At 38.7% G+C, this 18230-nt stretch overlaps 1 protein-coding gene across 4 annotated transcripts in view; it reads left to right on the forward strand.

The window, feature by feature from the left end:
- The first annotated feature begins 281 nt into the window (after window positions 1-281).
- asap2a (ArfGAP with SH3 domain, ankyrin repeat and PH domain 2a) overlaps window positions 282-18230 on the forward strand; it is a 74846-nt gene continuing 56897 nt past the window's right edge. For all 4 annotated transcript variants that reach the window (XM_067455354.1, XM_067455356.1, XM_067455355.1 and 1 more), the window contains exon 1: window positions 282-828. In XM_067455354.1, coding sequence (XP_067311455.1) covers window positions 703-828 — 126 coding nt within the window. In that variant the 5' untranslated portion in view covers window positions 282-702. The remainder of the gene's footprint in view (window positions 829-18230) is intronic.

An 18230-nucleotide genomic window follows, 5' to 3' on the forward strand; every position in this document is an offset into this window, starting at 1 on the left:
ACTCTGACACTACCCATAAACTCTATCCCTCCACCCATTAGATCCACAGAGATGGAGCTGGGGTGGAGCTTGACCCCTATGACGTCCAGAGAGGCGGAGCTGGACATCATTTGGCTCTGCAGGGCGAACCACTTGCTTTAAGAGAGGCGCTCACGATCCTAAAGGCGATCTACAATAAGGCCACGCCCTGCGTCAGTTCCTATTGGCCGAAAGCTGGTAGCTCTGGTTCCTCATTGGTCACTCCTTTCCCATTGAATCTCCTCCACCTTTACTTTGTCAATTTCTGCGCTTTCATTGAATTGCGTTGCAAGAGCTGCATCGATCTGAAGCCTGCAGCAATCCCAGCACGACAACGTACACTACTGTCCGTTAACAGATGAGGACTACATCAGCGAACTGGTTTATCATCAGAAGGGTGGACCAAATTCGCACTTTCACTGGTGGAAGAAGTGAGAACCAACACCGTGGGAGAGAGATTTCCCGTCGTAGAAGCGTCACTTCTCTGTAGTTGGCTAATGATTTTTATTAATTCCCAACTTGTCTTAATCCACCGAGGACAAAACACAGCGATGATAAGACTTCAGGGCGCTCATGAGAGTTTTATTTCGTCATTGTACCTCTAAATTTCGACATTAAGTGCACCACAACCGGTCATTACAAGGATTAAAACCGAGATTTGTGGTTTTTGCGAAAGGAAATACAATGCCGGACCAGATCACAGTGGCGGAGTTTGTGGCGGAGACGAATGAAGATTATAAATCGCCCACCGCCTCAAACTTCACCACTAGAATGACTCACTGCAGGAATACTGTATCCGCACTGGAGGAGGTGAGACTAATAACTTTAATTAACCTGCTATTTGGCATTTGTTAAAACCTGGCTGAGTGTTTTGCTTACTTAAAAGACCGCTAGAGTCAGCTATTGCCCCCCTTGGAGTAACTAAATGAGTTACTGAGGAGGCAAATCCTTTGTTGATGCCTCACCCATCAGACAACTGCTGTATTGCATTGTCTCATGCTGATGAGATCTAATAAACAATTCGTTTATTCACTGCATATTTAGATAAATGCACAGGCTGAAGTGTACATTGAATGGGTTCGAATTTGTGCAAGAAAAAAATATAGTTGATCAACAAAATTAACATATTACTGACCCTGTTCCACAGACATGGCTTAGATTAAGCTAGGATTAGGCCTTAGTTTAAGTAGGGCATTTAAATATAAATGTGCCTGGTGTGCATCTTGAGACAAAACGCTGGAATTGACATATCAGTGCAAGTTGCTTTCACAATAACAGCTTAAACATGCATTTTAGTCTGGGACTAGGTTTCAGTAACTCTCTATCTTGTTCTAATAAAGCTGGTTTCTTAGAGGTCTAAGAGCTGGTGCATTCACTGGTTGACCAGCTACAATGTATCAAAACCTCCCTTGACATCCTTAAGATGGCCCAAGTTTGGACATAATGATAATGACCAGCTGCAAAAAGAAAAAAAAGAAGAAAAGATCATAAACCAGACTAAAGTTGGTTTACAATGTTCTCACAGCCTAGCAAAGATCCAAGTCTGGCTGGTCTCTGAAGCTGGCGAAGCAGGTGTTCAGCTAGTTTAGTTTGCTGACAAGATTGTCTACCAGCATGAAAGTGTCCAAAGCCCCTCTAAAACCAGCCATCAGCGGGGACGACTATATTAGACCAGGCTCAAATAAGGGCATTTAAATGGCGTTTATAAGTGTGCTTTAAAACATTACTGGTATGCATCTTGAGACAAAAAAATGGAACTGACATATTTAAAGATATAGTGCAAGTTGATTTTAGTTAAAACAACTCAAACATACATTTTAATCTGGGACTAGGCTTCAGCAACAAATCTCATCTGTCAAAGCTGCTTTCCAGTTGGTCTAAGAGCTGGTGCATTAGCTGGTTGACCAGCTACGATGTTCCAAAACCTCCCTTGACATCCTTAAGATTGACCAAGTTTGGACATGATAATGACCAAAAGTCATAAACCTGACTACATCATAGATTAATCTGGTTTACAGTGTTCTCACAGCCTGGCCAAGATCCAAGTCTAGCTGGTCTCTGAAACTGGCAAACATAGGTGTTCAGCTAGTTTTGTTTTATTGACAAGCTAGTCTGTCAGCCTGAAAAGTGTCCAAAGCCCTTCTAAATCCAGCCATCAGTAGGGACGACCAGGCTCCAAAACACATCTTAAACACAAGGGGATAGGGGATATGCATGGTGCATCTAAAGTTGATAAAGAGTCTAGATTGTATAAAAAAATGAAGCCTCGCCCTGACCAGATATAAATAGCCTTTCTCAACTCTGATGGGCTCTGCTGCTTTTGTGTTGTGTTGAATGGAGACAGCTTCCTGTGGGATATCCATCATCACAGCTCCAGATTATAACTGTGATAAATGCCGCTGGCTGTGTATAGACTTGTTATTAAGTTTACAGATAACGGTAATGTAGTGTTTCAAGGTGTTATGCTATCTTAGAAAGGGTCAAAATAGTATCTATATGACTGTCAATAGCAAGGTGAGTTTGATGTCAGTTTATCGCTATTTCACTGGTTATAGCTCGAATTCACATTTGATGTTATGATTTTGGCTTTAATGATTCCTGTTGACTTTTTGGTAATCCTACATATGTGTAACTGTGTTCTATCCTGTGGCGGTGTGTTCCTATGAGGAACTCAGGAAGTCTGGAGCTAAATGATTGTTTTTGGTCTTCCTCTTATTGCATGCTGTTTGTCCGCTCTTTGGCTTTGTGGTCATTGCTTTAGGGACATAAATAGTGCTGCCCACATATTTGCAGTTTTATGGAATCACTGTAAGTTGGGTGTTTTTTAAATGTTTCGTCTCACACTGACCACTCACCAACAGAGTCCAAATCAGTATTTGTTGGAGATGGATTTCTGGATACCATGCTAAAGATGCCCTTTTATGCTTTAATTAGAAGCTTTTTGCATTGCGATTGGTTTATAGCAGCATTCAGTATGATGCCTCTGTATTGTCTCATTACTTTGAAACTGCTTCCCTCATGGGTCTCATTGCTTCAGCTTTTGCCTGATAATAAACAGGACTAAATAGAAGGAATTATCATTTCTTTTTAATGCAGTTACAGTGAAAAACAAGTTAATTTGAGGCCTGCAGTTGCGAACGCTTGAGCCACAGGGGAAATAAAGTCTGTACTCCCCAGTTTGAGGTAACTATATGTTGGTTGTCCACGAAAATAAAAGTATGAATTTGAAATGTGTAGCCTTCAGGCGTGTCTAGGCTGTTCATATGCATTACCAAACATTTACTTAACAAATAACTATCAGAGGAATGTTACTGCATAGTACTATATAGAGTACTTCATCTAGTTTTGTGCTTTTCCAGTTTGATTGTGTCTTTTTAGTCACCTCATGATGAGTAAAATGTGATTTTTAGACAATAAATCAGATCTTGGACTCTGAAACATTGCAGTTTTTAGTTTAATAGCCTGTCTTTTATGGCGTAGGAGAGCGGGGTGAATTTATGGTCGGATGTGTCCTTGTCGTCTTGCGAGGTCAGCTGAGGGCAACGGGTTCAGAATCAATACCAGTGCTTAATATGATACTATCTGAATTTTCTCTTACATTTATCTGAATGTTATGATGTGTCTGATTACATGACGGTGCTTTTGTGCATGGATATAGCTAGCAGACTTTCTTTTAAATAAGGTTAACCCACTTTTATAAATTTAGTCCACTTTTGTAGGCCAAAGAGAGCTGTATAGCCTAGTTCGAACTGATCATAAGCTGACTCTAGATACTGGCAAGAGTTTTGTCTCCTCGGTTGCACTTTATCTTTAGAAAGGGTTTCAAACACATTTAAGTCTTGCTGCTCACCCTTGTGTGGTTTGAGTGGATCTTTGTAACTTCCACACAGAGTTCACATTCACAGTGTGTCAGTGAAGTGTGTGATCCCACTGAATGGCTCTGCTTGGGGATTACAGGGGGAAAGTTGGGAAACCACTATGGTATTCCTGGTATCCTTTAGAAATGTTGGCTTTGACCTTGTTAGGCTATCTGCTGAAAACCTTCGGCTGTTTGAAGCCAGTGGTGCGTTGTTGTCCAGAAGTCATAATCAACCAAATAAGCACTCTCTGAGTCGGAACAACAGTTTCTTTTGATATTCCGGTTTTGTCCTCAAAGCAGGTCTCTGAAGAAACAGCTTGGGTCTTTTTCTCAATGTAAATTCATCCACCTGACTTGTCTGATTTTTGATGTTGAAATATAATATAATATAATATAATATAATATAATATAATATAATATAATATAATATAATATAATATAATATAATATAATATAATATAATATCAACCTATTATATTATATTATATTATATTATATTATATTATATTATATTATATTATATTATATTATATTATATTATATTATATTATATTATATTATATTATATTATATTGTAAAATAATATTTAAATGAATTAGTTGTCATTAGATATTTGTTGTTGTAGCCAGTTGGAAACAACTTTGTAAGGAAAAAAACATGTAAGGCCCGTTCACACCAAGATGAATGCTCAGTGCGAAACTTAAGTGCCATAAACATTTGAATCTGAATAAATGGCTGTTAATGTGTCTGTTAAATATGATGCGAATATTCACATACTGTTAATGCAGTATTTTTTTGTAAGGAGAGGTGTTTTAATCACTTTTCCAAAACACTTTTGGTCACATGCCCAGAGCTGACAGACAAATCACAGGGGAAAATTGGACTGAATTTTTGTGCTGAACATTCGTGTTGGTTTACACCCATTTGGTGTAAACAAACTCCGGCTCCTCAGTGGTTTTCAGATGAGGAATACTGGTCTATTGCTGGAAAAAAGCATTGTTGTTGCAGGTATACCAGCTTGACTAGAATAGCCATGCTGGTGGGTTACCATAGTATTCAAAACATGCCTTATACTGATAACCATTTCAGGGTCTGTTATCAAGCTTCTTAAAGTGCCAATTAGTCTTAAGTGCTGAAAATACATGAAATTTACTCCCTATTTCAAACTTAAGTATAAAAGCAAGTTATCAAACTAAGAATCCCTCTCACTCTCCCAGTTATTTAAGACAGCTCGAGAGGTCTCTCAAGTGGTTAGGGGTTGCCAGTAGAGGCTTGTGATGGCAATAAGGAGACAAAGATGTGCATAAATCTCTCAGGAGAGGAAGAAAGTTGTCGAAATATTTGACGACGATCAGTTAATCAAACAGTATAGTTTGGACAGAGCAGGCATCATCTTTTTCAGCACTGGTTAATGTTGGGCTGAATTTGTCTTTTATCAACAACAAAAAAATCGCTTTTCGACTAATTCAGCAAGCAATTTTGGATTGTATCATTAAAATCTATATTATAGAATATTCTTGGAAATCTATTCAGACTGACACTTAAGATTTAGTCCTACACGTCACTTAAAGGATGACTGAGATGCTTGATAGCTATAGCTTTTATACGCAGCTTTGAGCCTAGAATTTTTTACTCTTATTTCGATTCTTAGCAGTGTTCTTGTGATATATATATATATATTAAAAAACCCAAAATGCCAATAAAAACAGGATAAAAGGTCATGCATAATGCTGGACCTTTAACTATAAACAAACAAACCTAAAATACACTGGGACATTGAAATGTCTATGCATATTTTTGAATGAACCGCAGGCATTTGTAAAGCATTCTTAACAACATAACACTTGTCATAACACATAATTATTGTCATAATTCATCAACAATAGATTGTATGTAATCGTTGGCGTAAGTGCGCTCCATTCATTGATCGTTAACTGCGTTAAAGCCGCAAGCCTGTAGAACATGCAACCGGGCTATGTTTTGACTTAAGTCTAAACTTAAACTTTTAAGGAACCACAGTGACTATTTTTTGATTTGAACTTGTTCCTAAAAACATTTTACACTTTGCATACATCTATTTAGACGCAAATGCTGGTAAAACATTCACACTGTCAAGACATGCAACGATGCTGATGGAACCAGCAGCTGCTCTGTGGAACAGGTGAGTTGTGGGGGTTTAAAGCATCAGTAGTTGAGATTACAATAGACAAAAGCTAAAACAACACTGGCACCTGTCCTCTGTAAATGTTTTTTAAACCTGCTGTCTTCTGAGACCATAATTCGCTCATTGTGATTTTTACATTCCATTTGCTTATTCCATTCCCTATTTTCAAATCAAACAAGACATTCAACAGGAAAAATATTTTTAAGATGGGACTTTATCGGGATTTGATTGGAAGAGAGTTTGGTGACATCAGCTGAGGTGGAGTAAGTGCTTTTCTAGTGGTAACCATGCTGTGAATCCATCATATCTCGCTGGGTTTCTGGGAAACTTTCCCTTTGATTTGGACCAAAGCCTCGGCTCTTTCTCGATGAGTTCTGGAGTTCTTTATCTCATGGTAGAGGCCAAAGGACCTTGAATGAATCCCTGATGACATGTTGGAAAAGTGGGTTTGAGGAAATCCCATTAATTGGGTGGAGCAGGTTGCATTGATCTGCTAGGGTTCACAAGTGCACTGGCCTTTGTTTCGGGAGTGTTGATGGGGGCAGGCAGACCCTCTGTCCCATCCAGGGGGTTTGTCACAGATTACAAGGGACAACTCCCTTTTCAGGGCCATTGTTAACTGGTCAAGCTCTACTTCTTCATTAATGAAGTTCCCTCCATTGATTTGTTGAAGACGGCCATCCTTTTCCCAGAGGTGCCTGGTAATCGTCTTACACTGTCACTTTCACTTTAAGCAATCCCAATGGCAAATTTGAGAACTGTTTTAACTGCATGTCATTTTTTCCCCCTTTGACTTGCATTAAAATCCTAGTTTCTACTATTTAATCTTTTAAATTTGTAATTGGCTTTAGACCTAAATATTAACAATGCATAATATATTGGACACCATATTGGTTTTGATCAGTATTCGTTATTTTCTTTTAAGTATTATGTTTATGTTTAGGCTAATATTTCTATATTACTTATTGGTATACATTTTTTTTTTAATTCAGCACTTTTTCCAAGTTGATCAGTAAAAGTGTTTTTTCCTTGCACTGTAGAAAAGCAAAGTCAAAGTCTTGATCCTAGGTTTTATTTTATTTCTAAAATGTGAGTAGGCTACCTGCATGTCCACATTTCGACATGCTCTCTTGGGCTCTGGATTGCTGCTATTTTTACATCAGCTGAATTTTTAATGCTGCTGCCACTGCTGAAAGCTTATAGATGTGAGTGTTCAGAGGATCTCTGAAAAACAAATAAAACTTGCAGTACTCACGTTTAATTTTCATGTTTTTTTTACACAGAATATATTATTTACGCATCCATTTTTTTCTAGACCCAGAGATATTTTCAAGAATATTCATGTAGTCCATACGACAGCTGTTTATAGTGACCACATCTGTAAACATCCAAAAAAGGACAACACTATAAAAATACCATAAAAGTAGTCACAAAGGAGTAGTATTGCAGTATTCCAGTTCACTTCAATGTGGTGTGTGGGAACTTTCTCATTAAGTGCGTCTCCAGCACACACATTTGGTCTTCATTTTGTCAGATTGAGCCTTTATCAGTCTCCTGGAGTTTACACACTCCCTTGCAGTCGCTTTAAATTATAAAGCAGTCATTAAAACCCAGCCAGCCTATATGTCTTTCCATGTCGCTTTTTGTTTCTTAGGTAATCTGAGTCAGTGAACTAATAACTGGGGATTTTTTTCCTTTTAGTGTTGCAGGTAGGGCTGCCCCCGACTAAAGATTTTTCTAGTCGACTAGTATTCTTTCATTCAAGCCGTCGGTTGACTAATTGCACATTTTGTTGTTATTGTGAGTTTACACATATAAAAGTAGATCCGATTATGTATTATCTGTATGACGTAAAATTACAGAGTATTTTAAGTAGTTTCCGCTGTTATGAGTTAAAAATGCAAGTGATCGCGCCGGCGCCTCCATGTCATGGAGCAAGTGCACAAATACTTTAGCTTCACCTTTCACACAATCACTTGGATATGCGCCTTATAGCACACTTTTATCTAGGTTTAACATTAAAGTAAGTGCCGAGAGGCCATGTAAAGTCACTGAAGTAATTTTTTTCTTCAACTAACTGACTTATCATATTTTGTCCGACAAAGCTGCTTCTAGTCAACTAACATTTAGTCGACTATTAGGGGACAGCTGTAGTTGCAATACTGTAACTTTCAGATTTCTGTTGTCTAGCTTTCACACAGCTGTCTTTGCTTTTTTAGTTGGTTAAATACGTATTTAGACACTTGTTACACAGCAGTATTTTGGTTTGGTTGCTGTAACTATGTAAAAGTCAGGTCAGTTTGTATCATCCTTTTAGTGTATTTTTGTTATTATCAAATTACGACTTAAATTCTAGGCCTTTTCCCATTGAAACGATTATGTAGCCTAGAAATCTACACGCACCCTAACGGCAGCAAATCTAATCTGCCGCGAGTGTCGTCTAGCAACTCTCAATACACTTCTGAGCTGTAAAAACCAAACTCTGGTCGGGCCACATCGTGTATAGAGTCGGTGGGCGGGGCTTAACATAATGACAGCCTAGTTGCGCTTATGTGCTTCTAGTAAACACAGAAACTGCCGAACGGCGGTCTTTTGAATCAGCTTTGACCTCGACTCTGAAAGACTTGGAGTTAAGCTTTTCTCTAAAAAAAAGCACAAAGAACGGCACTGAAGTCATTCTTAAGAAGTGAAGATGTGTTCAGAGTTTTGCCAACCGGATACACCTTCGTTCACCTTCGTTGCTCTGGTTGGTTGTAGCGCTATCTTGTTGTGTGCACGCCATGCAGAGGGAGTTTGAAAGACAACCGTTTATCCCGCCCCTCGGATTGAGCCCTGTCAATGGTGAGTTTCCAGACCAAACATCTTGATGTGGGTCTGGCTTGTCAGGCTAACGATTATATGTTGATTATATTGAAAACAGTGAGTAGGATACTCCTAAAAAACAAAAAACAAAAACTTTTATGAAGAAAAGAAAGTGAAGGTTTTGGAATGAGATGAGTGTTAGTAAATAAGGACAGGATTTTCATTTTAGGTGCGCCTTTCCCTTTAAGACGGCACCTTAGGTCTTGGGTTAACCATTAAACAAATGGGCAAAATAACATGGTGCCTTGTATTTTTATGTTACCATCTGAACTCGGGTGCTCTTTTTGTGGAGAAGTTGTGGTCAGTCCAGTATGTCTCGTAACACTTGATGTGCTGTGTACCCAGAAGGACATAAAACAGGGGCTTTTCTTTGAAGTGCCCATTGCAGGGCAAAAGGTCTTCCTGTTGACAAGTACTTCCACTAAAGACAAATGGAACTATATACTGATGAGCTTTCAAGAGACGAGGAATCTTAACTACTCATCAAAGATGTCACATAAATTTGATTTCTTTCATTTGATTGAAAGCATTGTTTGGTGTGCCAGTTCAGCTCTTTAGTTTCTCAAAGGGACTTTGACCTAGTCAAGTAGGTAGTTGTCTGCTGTAGCGTGTTGCACTTTCCCTTCTTTTTCTCTCTTTCTTTCACACACACACACGCACACACACACACGCGCATGCACGCACACGCGCACGCTCAGCATAGACAATGGTGGTTTTGTTAGGTTGAACTGCCATCAAGAGAAGTCCACAGAGCTTTAGTATGTGTTGTTTTCCTGCATTCAAATGAGTCCATTAGTAATGCGTTTTTTGAGGTAGATATGTCACACTGGTGTGTGTGTGTGTGTGTGTGTGTGTGTGTCAAGGTGAGCTTTTTAACCTTGTAGCACTCTAGAGTTACCTCTGTTTTCATGGAGCATTTAACAGCAGTCCTGGGGGAGATGTGTTTGTTTGACACTGGTTGCTTAGGGCAGTCCCGTGACGCTACAAGAGAGGAGTCGCAATAAAACGTGTTTGAGTTAATAGAGCTCATTATTCAGCCTTGTGAAATCACTCAAGTGAAGGCCATTGTGCTTTTATAGTAACACTTTCTATATATGGCATAACAAATACTTTTTTGCTTTTGTCTGTATGTGACCCTGGACCGCAAAACCAGTCATACGTGTCTTTGAAATGTATGAAGAGGCTCTGCTCATCGGCTCGTCGGTTCTCAGTATTGAACGTGTCCGAAAGAAATGGTTTTCGATTCTGTACTGCTGATCCGAGAACCGCTGCATTTTATGTTAAATGTGCATGCGCAGTATCAGCTGCTTGTAAGTTCATGGGTTTCTCAGCAAAACATGTCTCAGTTCAGTGAACGGTTGGAGTTACAACATATAATTCAAGACATTCGTTTATTTCTATTCGGAAGGACTGTCACTCATGTCAGAAAGTGAGTAACTAAAGTAACTTTTGGGATCAGCGCTGATTTGAGACGCGATCCATTTAGAATGATTCAGTCCGATTTGGTGAACTGGTTCGTCCGGTTCACTTAAAAGAAACGGTTAAAAAAAACAATTTGTTCGTGAACCGGACATCACTAGAGTGACGATCAGCTCACAAGTGAAGAAGAAATGTTTCGCATTTGTGCCTTTCTGAATTGTGGCAACATAATGTGAAAATTTGCAGTGAACGCTTTGACAAGGATGACTGACTTACACAGACACAACACAGCGGGGCCGGTTGAAATAAAATGCCATTCCGTGGTCGAAGACGGGTGCAACTAGGGGTGGGCGATATCTCGATATTTAAAATATATCGAGATATTTTTTCAGCTCGATATGGATTTGGACATATCGTATATATCGATATATTGTTTATATTAAATTCTGATTCCGCCACTTTGCTTGTTTGCCTTCTCTGTGTTGTGCTCGCGGAGCCTCGCGCGCCTCCCCCCTCTTGCTTTGTTCCCCCTCCCCTCGCGTGTTGTCTCATTGAACACGGCTGCTTCCACAACCAGGTGAGGATTAGTTATCATGTTGACAAGCGCGCACGTTGTTCAGGACTCAGTTTAGAGACCATGTTTTCCTTCTAACACAACTGCTTGCTAAAATTCATAAAGAAATATTAATGTTCATCATAGTTCAAATCGCACGTTTCACCCACAGTCAGGTGATTGACACTACTGGTGCGAGACGCGGTCGCAATCATGCCAGTTTATGATCTGTGTCTAACTGATCGCATAGTTTTCGGTTAAAATGTCAAAATGATCGCATATCATTTGAAAACATTTAAAAAGTATTGCAATATCATTACTATTATTATTTTGTCAGCTTTATCACGGGATTATGATGAATAGGTCTATTCACGTTTTAACCAAGAGGGAAAAACGCGACATCCCGGGTGTCCTGAGACACAGTGCTCTTCTGTAAGTTGTACTGTATCATATTATCATATAGCCTACCTTCTGACATTCATATTTCTTTCTGTAACTGGAAAAGAAGTGAAATTCAGCTCATGTGTAGCCTACATGATCTGCATGATGAGTTTGAATTTTGTCAAACTCATGACAAACATCACTGTTTGAATTTTGATACAAATTTAACAGGAAATGGTGTTATGACAAAATCAGTTTATTTATATCTCAGTCATGCCCCCATCTTTCTGCAAAATGCTTACTGTTTACTTTAACTGTAAAAAAGGGAGTCTTTGATTCATCTTTTGAAAGCATGAAATAAATGAAAAGAAGGCAATATTATTTATTTTCTTTTACAGTTAAATTATTATTATTTATGTAATCAGGGAGTTTTTTATTTTAAATGTCGCAAAAGCACTTGACTACCTCTTTGCACTTCAATTTAAAAAAAAAAAAAGGTTTTTGTGGTATTTGGCATATTTGTTTTTGCTGTAGTTTTTAGGGGGTTATTTTTCCTGTAAAGATATCGAGATCGTATATCGAGATATAGCAAAATATATCGAGATATATTTTTTGCTCCATATCGCCCAGCCCTAGGTGCAACCACTGTGGAGATAATGCAAACTTTATTTATCCTTCCATTTGGGCACACACGGCTTGAGGAAAGATGTGCAGTAATAAAATAATCATGCTTTACACACAATGCTCTTCCCAACTGGACTATTTGCCTTTTTTTTCAGCTACAACTGCCTTCTCACGGGACTTCATCGTGAGACAGCTAGCCATCTAAAACACTATTTAGGTGAATTTAAACAATGGCTAAGTGGCTAAACGCATCTCGTTGTCATGTAAGGGACCTGTTCTTGTTGGACAGACATTTTAATTGCATTTTGCGTCTGTTAAGAGTCACAAAGACACGCTTTACGTTTATGCCCCCTAGTGCTGCAACGACGCGTCGACGTCATCGATGACGTCGACTACGGAAATACGTCGACGTTCGTGAAATGCGTCGACGCGTCGTGTCAGACGTTCATCTCGCGTAATGTTGGTTTCTGCTCCTGGTTCTATCACAAAAACCTAGACCGCGAATATCAAAAGTATGGGAATACTTTAAACAGAGGCCAAACAGTGTTTCCCACACATAGACTAATTTGTGGCGGACTGCCACATAATCCGCCACATTCGTCATTCATTCATTTTTACGCTATTTAAAAGACGCACGCATATTCGTTTAGCTGCATTTCCTTAAGTTCTCTCTCCGTCCTTTTGCGCGTCTCTTATTCACTCACACACACACGCGCGTTGCATTCGACCGTAAAACAAGTTTTATTGCATTTTGGCGCATTTAGTATGACATAGCTTTTAAAACCAGAGCAGTTGAATAACAGAGTTGCGACACGCCTTCATCACGCGGTCACGGCGCTCATATAATTCTAAACAAACCAGCGAGGTGTCAATCAATACAGACCAGTGTTTCCCAACCGGGATCCCGAGCAAAAGTTGCGGGGACGCACTTACACTTCGGTTCATCTCGCATCTGATGACGCATCTTTAATATGGGTTGTAACTTGGAAATAATGCTGTATGTATGTTTCTGTCGACACGCGCTGACTCCTCGGGTATACACTACAACAACAGCGATAATAAAAGAAAAACGTGGGCAAAACGGTCTCTCTTTGTAAACTTTATAAAACGCATGCGAGTGCTGCTGTACGTCCTAATATGAGCAGTCATTTTCACAGTCATCACCCCCGTGTAGCAAGGAGACTCGAATGAGAAGATCTGTCTCTGCACTCGTCCCAAAGCGCGCAAATAATGAGTTATCTTTCAAATCCTGTGCTTAAACGGACAAACTCACAAAAAGTATGTCAAACTGTCATAGCCTACTCTATGCCTTAAGTGAACTTTATACAGAAAATACGACGACTATCCTTGGGTCTTAAAGGGGCAGTAGCATTCACTGCTGTCTGTTTAATGTCAAACAAAAGATAAAGACATCACTCACTGCTCCTGACTGAATAGCTTTTGTAAGTTTAATAAGGATTATTTTTTTGATTTTAAACAGTTAAATGTGTGGTTATTTTACTTTTGATTACTTCATTCCATTTCTCTACCTAAAAACTAATGTTAGACCTACCTGAAAAGCATTGTTTATTTTGTTCTCATCTTTGCTCAATAGTATTTATTTGTGCTGCAGCTTCTATTTAAGTTATCTGTTCTTATTTTCTTTATTTTCATTTGACAGTAGTCATTTTTCCCCTGAACATAGCAAATACCAAACTGTTCTGAAACGTGAACCTAAAACCGTGATACAAAGCAAACTGTGAGCAGTCTGTACTGTTACACCTCTAGCGTTATGCGAGTGGTTGCCACAGAATTTTGAAAAATTTCAAAGGGTTAAAAAAATTAATCGTTAGATTAGTCGACTAATCGAAAAAATAATCGTTAGATTAGTCGACAGAAAAAATAATCGTTAGTTGCAGCTCTAATGCCCCCATAACTGCCATTTTAGCTGAGTGGGGGCTCTGGGCATTACCTGTAACAGCTCCATGTTGCAAGCACCAATCTGGTTTGTTTTTTTCTATAGACTGTACTCACAAAGGTATAACGATCAAGATAAACTTAAAGATCCCGTTCTTCGCGTGTTTTCGAAGCTTTGATTATGTTTACAGTGTGCAATATAACATGAGTTCATGTTTCGCGTGTAAAAAAACACAATATTTTTCACACAATTTACTTATCTGTACAGCGCTGTTTACTCTGTCCTAAAAACGGCCTGATGATTTCCTTGTTCTATGAAGTCCCACCTTCAGAAATACGTAACGAGTTCTTATTGGGCCAGCGCTTCCCGTGATGTAATTGGACAGCAGCTTAGCGTACTTTTCCCGGAAAGGTCCCGCCTCTTACCATAACGGGGAGATGCAAGCGCTGAATGCTCGCTCTTCTCCACGTGGGAGAGCAACAAGACCACGCCCCCTATTTTGCTTGTACTTGTGGGCGGAGGGTTAGTCAACAAACGGTTCTAGTGACGTCATTCCTGCCAGGAAGTGCAGGGGTGTAGTCCAAACCGGCCGTTCGCTGTAGGCTTTGAAAGGGAACTTCTGTTAAATAAAATATCTCACTTGGCATTGAACTTTGAGCTTTATAATTTTACAGGTATTATTTACGCTCCAACAGCAACATTACACACTAACTAAAGTTTGAAAGATGGAATCGCGAAGAACGGGACCTTTAAAACTTCCCCCGAGTTGTCCTTTAATGGAACATGATCTTTACTTAATAACCTAATGATTTTTGACATACATTGTATTGTTGGCTATTGCCACAAATATACCCATGCGACTTATGGCTAAATTTTGTGATCCAGAGTCACATATGACATGAATTGTTCCCAGCATGTCATTTAATGAAAGAGTGATGTTTTTTTTTTTTTTTTTTTACTTATTTCATTTTCTTAAATCTGATTTAGTTTTAAAGAAACATTTATTCTTTTAAAATAACCAAGGAATTCATGGGATGATAAATGTCTTTTGATAAAAGGTCATTGCTTTTCTAGACGGATAATTGTTTCTTTTCTCTGCCTAGTCCAGCTCAACCAAGCATACCTGTGTATTGTGCTAATTAATTGAGATTTCTTACAGCTCTTACAGGTTTTTGGCCTTGTCTGTTCCGTTGCTTCTATTACTCTCCCCTTTTTTGTAAGTCGCTTTGGATAAAAGCGTCTGCTAAATGATTAAATGTAAATGTAAATGTACTACTCTGTATAATTAATCTTATTTATTTTTATTGTTAAAGCCCATCCTGGAACTGAAGTCCAGTAAACCTGGGCCTAATCCATTGTCAAGTGAAGTCCAGCCTTGTCTGTTACAAGTCTGTAATAACCTCTAGTCTAGTGTATTAATAATCCATCTTAATTTGTAGTCTGGTAAATCCGAGACTAATGTAGTAAAGCCAAGAATGATCTCTATTCTTTGAAAGGCCATCCTAATCTGTAGTCAAGTCTAACTGTCAAGTACAGTTTTGTTTATAACACTGTAGTGTAGCCCATTCTGTAGTCTTGTAAAATCTAGTGTAGTAGTCTTGCAAAACTCAAAACATAACAATAATAATAACCTCAGTACATTCTGTAGTTAAGTAAAGTTTAGCCTATTATGTAGTTAGGTGTAACATATCTATCCTTGTTTGATGTCAAACTGTACCATAGTAATACCCAGGTTAGAACATAGTCTTGAAAGACTATGCTTAGTCTCTAGTATGGTAAAGCCCATCTTATTCTGTATTCTACTAAAGCCCATCTTAATATGTAGAGTGTAACAAGTCTAGCCTTGTCTATAACAAACTGTAGTGTAATAAAACCCATGTTCGTTAATAGTTTAGTATAACAGCATAATCTAGTCTAATAAATCCCAGCCGATTCTGTAGTCTACTAAAGCCCAGCCTAATCTGTAGACAGGTGTAACAAGTCTATCAGCCTTGTTTGTATCAACTGCATTGTAGTAAAACCTATGTTAGTTTATAGTTTAGTACAACAACATAATCTAGTCTAGTAAATCCCAGCCTATTATTTAGTCTAAAACCTATATCATTCTGTAGGTTAGTAAAACCTAACTCAGCACTGTTCAGCTACATGGCTCCAGAAGGGAGGAATGCATGCTACGCTTCGGTCATGTGTTTTTAAATGAGTTGCAGCTTTTCTTTCTGTTTTCTCTCATGTCTGAAGGTGGTTTGCTGAGTAGGCCGTCTAGATGTGCCACGTTGCCACAGCAATGATGTACCGTGCATCGTTTTTGGCTAATTTACACCAAATGGACTATTTCTTTGTTCTCCAGAATTAAAGTGCAGTTTAGTAGCAGTTTTCCTCACTTGGTTGGTGGATGTGTGAGAATGTGGATAAGGATGAGTTCAGACCACTGTGCTGGAGACTGGAATATTAAAAACACTGCTGATGTTTTGAGAAACTATTGCGTGAAATGCTTTTATCACACACTTGGTCCCTGTGTACGGGTGTGCGTGCGCTTGTGTGTGAACAAACTGTGTAGAGGGCTGAGCTAACAGACCCTTGCTGTCACCCAATCGGGCTCGTGGGCACACATTCCTCAATGTGTTCTTGGAGTATTAGTGGGAGGAGATACACCATAGCAATCACATTAATGGAGCTCACTATAATCTACACACACATACCCCATTCAGCCCTCACTATTACAGAGCTCACTAGCACAGTGGCCCCCAATTCTTCCTTCGTTGTGTGAAGCTCTTTAAAATTGTCATGTCTGTGCATAGCTCTTTGAGGTTCATGTTTTGATGCCACATTGAGGATCTGCAAACCACATTTAACATTTCAAGAGCAATGATGGATGTCAGTTTTCATTTATAGAGATTGTTATACACAAACATTGGGGTCAAGCCAGATACCAAGTGAGACACCATAGTTTCCTGAGTTTAGTGGTACAGTAAATGGAGGGAGAGCTGTATTTTGAATTCTTTTAAATTCCTCTTTCTGCAACAGCCCATGACTGGGAAAAGGCTATTCTTGTTCCTGAATGGCAGTGACAACTCAATTATAGTGCCCTAGAATAGCTCTGTGAAAAAATCAGATGACCATTTCAGAATAACAGTGAGACCAGTAGAGAATCATTCTTGTTCTGCCCCATGCTTATACCACCATTGACAAGTTGGTTGACTACACACTTGACACACTAAGGGGTTGTGCACAAAAGGAGACGTCACCATTTGACCCTGGCTCAAAGAGTGCATTAAAATACTGGGAAACCTACCAAATCCATTTCCTCTCTGCTGTACGAAAACATCTGTTTGAAACCAAATCAAGAGGCTTGAAGATATCAGAAGCAGATTGGCTTGTGAAATGAAGACCTCTGTATGAAAATCAGTTATTGGTGTGGCCGACAATGTATGACAGTTTCTTGGTTCTCGATTTCATTTTATGCCTCAATTTTTTTTTTAAATGATTTTTTTAGTGGGGGAAGTTACCTTTAAAAGTAATGCATTACAATACTACATTACTCCCTTAAAAAGTAATTAATTGCATTACTTTTTACGGAAAGCAATGTATTACATTACTTTTGCATTATTTTTTCTTATTTGAAAATGAAAGTATTATTTATTTGAAGTAACTCATCTATTTTCTTGTACATTTAAAAGTAATGTTAATATACTAGTTACTTGAAAAACGTAATCGGATTACATAACTCACGTTATGCGTTACAATGCCTGTCTTTCTTCAGTCATTTAAAAAGAAAAAAAAACTTTTTTGAGGAAAACATCCCAGGATTTTTCTCCACATAATGGACTTCAATGGTAACCAACGGGTTAAAGGTTCTAATCAGTACAGTTTCAATGCAGGGCGTCAAAGAGATTCAGAGGTCTCTGCATGATCCCAGGTGTGGAATAGGGTCTTATCTATAGCGAAATGATCATTCGTTGAAAAAACAAACAAACAAGACGTTTTTGCTGTGGTGCTTCTTCGCAAGGCATGACGTCATCATGTCAGATAGGTTACATCCGTGGCGTATGTGGAATACCGACCAAGTGTTAAACCGAATGTGCAAAGACTAACTGACTTATCAAATTTTGTCCGACAGAGACAAACACCCTTTACAAAAAATTAAGGTAAACCAACAATGTCGGACAATTTTAAAGTTGGAGGAGAACCAATGGGATGACATCATACGTCGTGAAGAGGCAACAACACCAACTCATGCATTTGTGGTAAAACGTTTATCATTATTATATATATTTTTGTGTTAAAATTATAATCGTTTTGCTAGATAAGAGCCTATTCTTCAGCTGGGATCATGCAGAGCCCACTGAAGCCCTTTGAATCTGCATTGATTTGGACCTTGAACCTGTTGGTTTCCATTTAAGTCCATTATGTGAAGAAAAATCCTGGAATGTTTTCCTTAAAAAAACGTAATTTC

The sequence above is a fragment of the Pseudorasbora parva genome, chromosome 10 (genome assembly GCF_024679245.1).
Source record: "Pseudorasbora parva isolate DD20220531a chromosome 10, ASM2467924v1, whole genome shotgun sequence".
In the NCBI taxonomy this organism is placed as follows: domain Eukaryota; kingdom Metazoa; phylum Chordata; class Actinopteri; order Cypriniformes; family Gobionidae; genus Pseudorasbora; species Pseudorasbora parva.